This window comes from Austrofundulus limnaeus, unplaced genomic scaffold, assembly GCF_001266775.1.
Source record: "Austrofundulus limnaeus strain Quisiro unplaced genomic scaffold, Austrofundulus_limnaeus-1.0 Scaffold278, whole genome shotgun sequence".
Lineage (NCBI taxonomy): Eukaryota > Metazoa > Chordata > Actinopteri > Cyprinodontiformes > Rivulidae > Austrofundulus > Austrofundulus limnaeus.
The window spans coordinates 261,627-263,250 of record NW_013952680.1 but is presented as its reverse complement, the minus strand read 5'-3'; the positions used below and the strand labels follow the sequence as shown (position 1 = coordinate 263,250).

General features: G+C 40.3%; 1 protein-coding gene across 1 annotated transcript in view; it reads right to left on the bottom strand.

Moving 5' to 3' along the window:
- Positions 1–1,624, bottom strand: part of LOC106526485 (E3 ubiquitin-protein ligase ZNRF2) — a 14,216-nt gene that overhangs the window by 2,251 nt on the left and 10,341 nt on the right. The window contains exon 3 of the mRNA XM_014021103.1: positions 919–1,024. Within this exon, the coding sequence (XP_013876557.1) occupies positions 919–1,024 (106 nt within the window). The remainder of the gene's footprint in view (positions 1–918; positions 1,025–1,624) is intronic.

Genomic DNA, 1,624 nt, shown 5'->3' with positions numbered 1-1,624 from the left:
TTTATAAGGTAAAAATAATAAAACAAGGTCTTTGTCTGCAATGATTAGACATGTTTTTTATTATTGTCAATAGTGATTATCTCAATTTCGGCTAAAAGAATTGACAAAATCCTACACACTGTGCCTTTAATGGTGCATTACCGCCACCAACTGGTAAGGAGTGTGGATCAAAATTCTTTACTTAAAAAAAACTAATATATTGAATTTTAGATTACTACGTTGGTCTTTATTTCTAATCTCAAATTAGCATGAATTTAAACGGATATGAAAACATTTACAAAAACCAGAAATATATACTTAGGTGTAATCACTTGGTGTTCAAGTCAAGTCTCTATTCTGACTTCTCCGGTTGTCGGGATCAGTTTTATTATTTTTAGAAACATTTGAAATTGTCCTTACTGCTAAAATAAGTGGTTGAAGAAAATCCGTGCAGTATTAGACGGTGTGTGTTTCCTCTGAGGCTCGGTGCTAAGCAGCAAAGTTAGCTCACGTTCGCCGTTTTTAATCTTCGGAATATAATTATCGTGGTTCTTTCATTCACGAGCAGTTAATGGAGCGGAAAGCTGAAATTATAACTTATATTATAAGTCATTGAGAAAGCTGGTTTTGTTTTGTTTTTCCATTATCAAAATGGCGCAGGCAGTCTCGATATAGAAAGTGTGACATCATGTGGGATTTATCTATTCAAAATGGCCACCACAGCCAATCAAATGCTTCCAACACAAAAATGGATATAACTCAGTAAATTTGAAAGATAACGAGCTAAAATTTGGTGTGGTAGTAGCTGAGGGTCATTCTCAACACATTGGTGTAAATTCATAAACTGTGCAACATCTCTGGAAAAAGGTGGAAAGTGCATTTCTTCAAGAAGACTTGAGCGGCCTGCCTCGCTGTGTGCTTTCTGTGGGCGTTTCTCACCCTTTGTGGTAGATGCAGAGGCAAGGCAGCCTGGCGATGGTGTCCCCCTGCTCCAGCTCGTCCAAACAGATGGCACATTCCCCAGAGTCTCTGGACAGGATGTCCTCTGAGAAAGACAAAACGGACATGGACAACATGAGCCGAGAACTGCACCGAATGCTCACGTCACTGAATCTCGCACAGCCATCGGTTCAGTCTTTGATACCAGAACACCTGTTGTCATCTGAACCCAGATAAGAATTAAAAAATAATAATCCAGCTTCTAAACAGGCTGTGCCATGCATGAAGCATAGCTCAAATTTTACCAAAACCATCCAGCGTCCTATTTTTTATTTTTATTTTTGCATAACAGTGAAGAATAAAAGCAACAACCACAAATGTATTCCACATCTGTACGCCTGTGATAAGATAAGTGACCCTGTCCAGCAGACGGGCCGCATTTGCTAATTTATCAGCAGCACGCACACTCCTGCGGGTGTGTGTGCACGAAAAAGAGTTCTACTTTTGTTCGCACACATGCAGGATCATTGACGTGTCGCACAAAATGGCTGTAGTGACGACTGCAGGTCTGCCATTGTTCTCCGCAGACAACATCTGTTTTATTTCTTTCCTGTCTGGGCAAACATAGACATGTGTGTAAGCATTGTGTGTGTGTGTGTGTGTGTGTGTGTGTGTGTGTGTGTGTGTGTGTGTGTGTGTGTGTGTG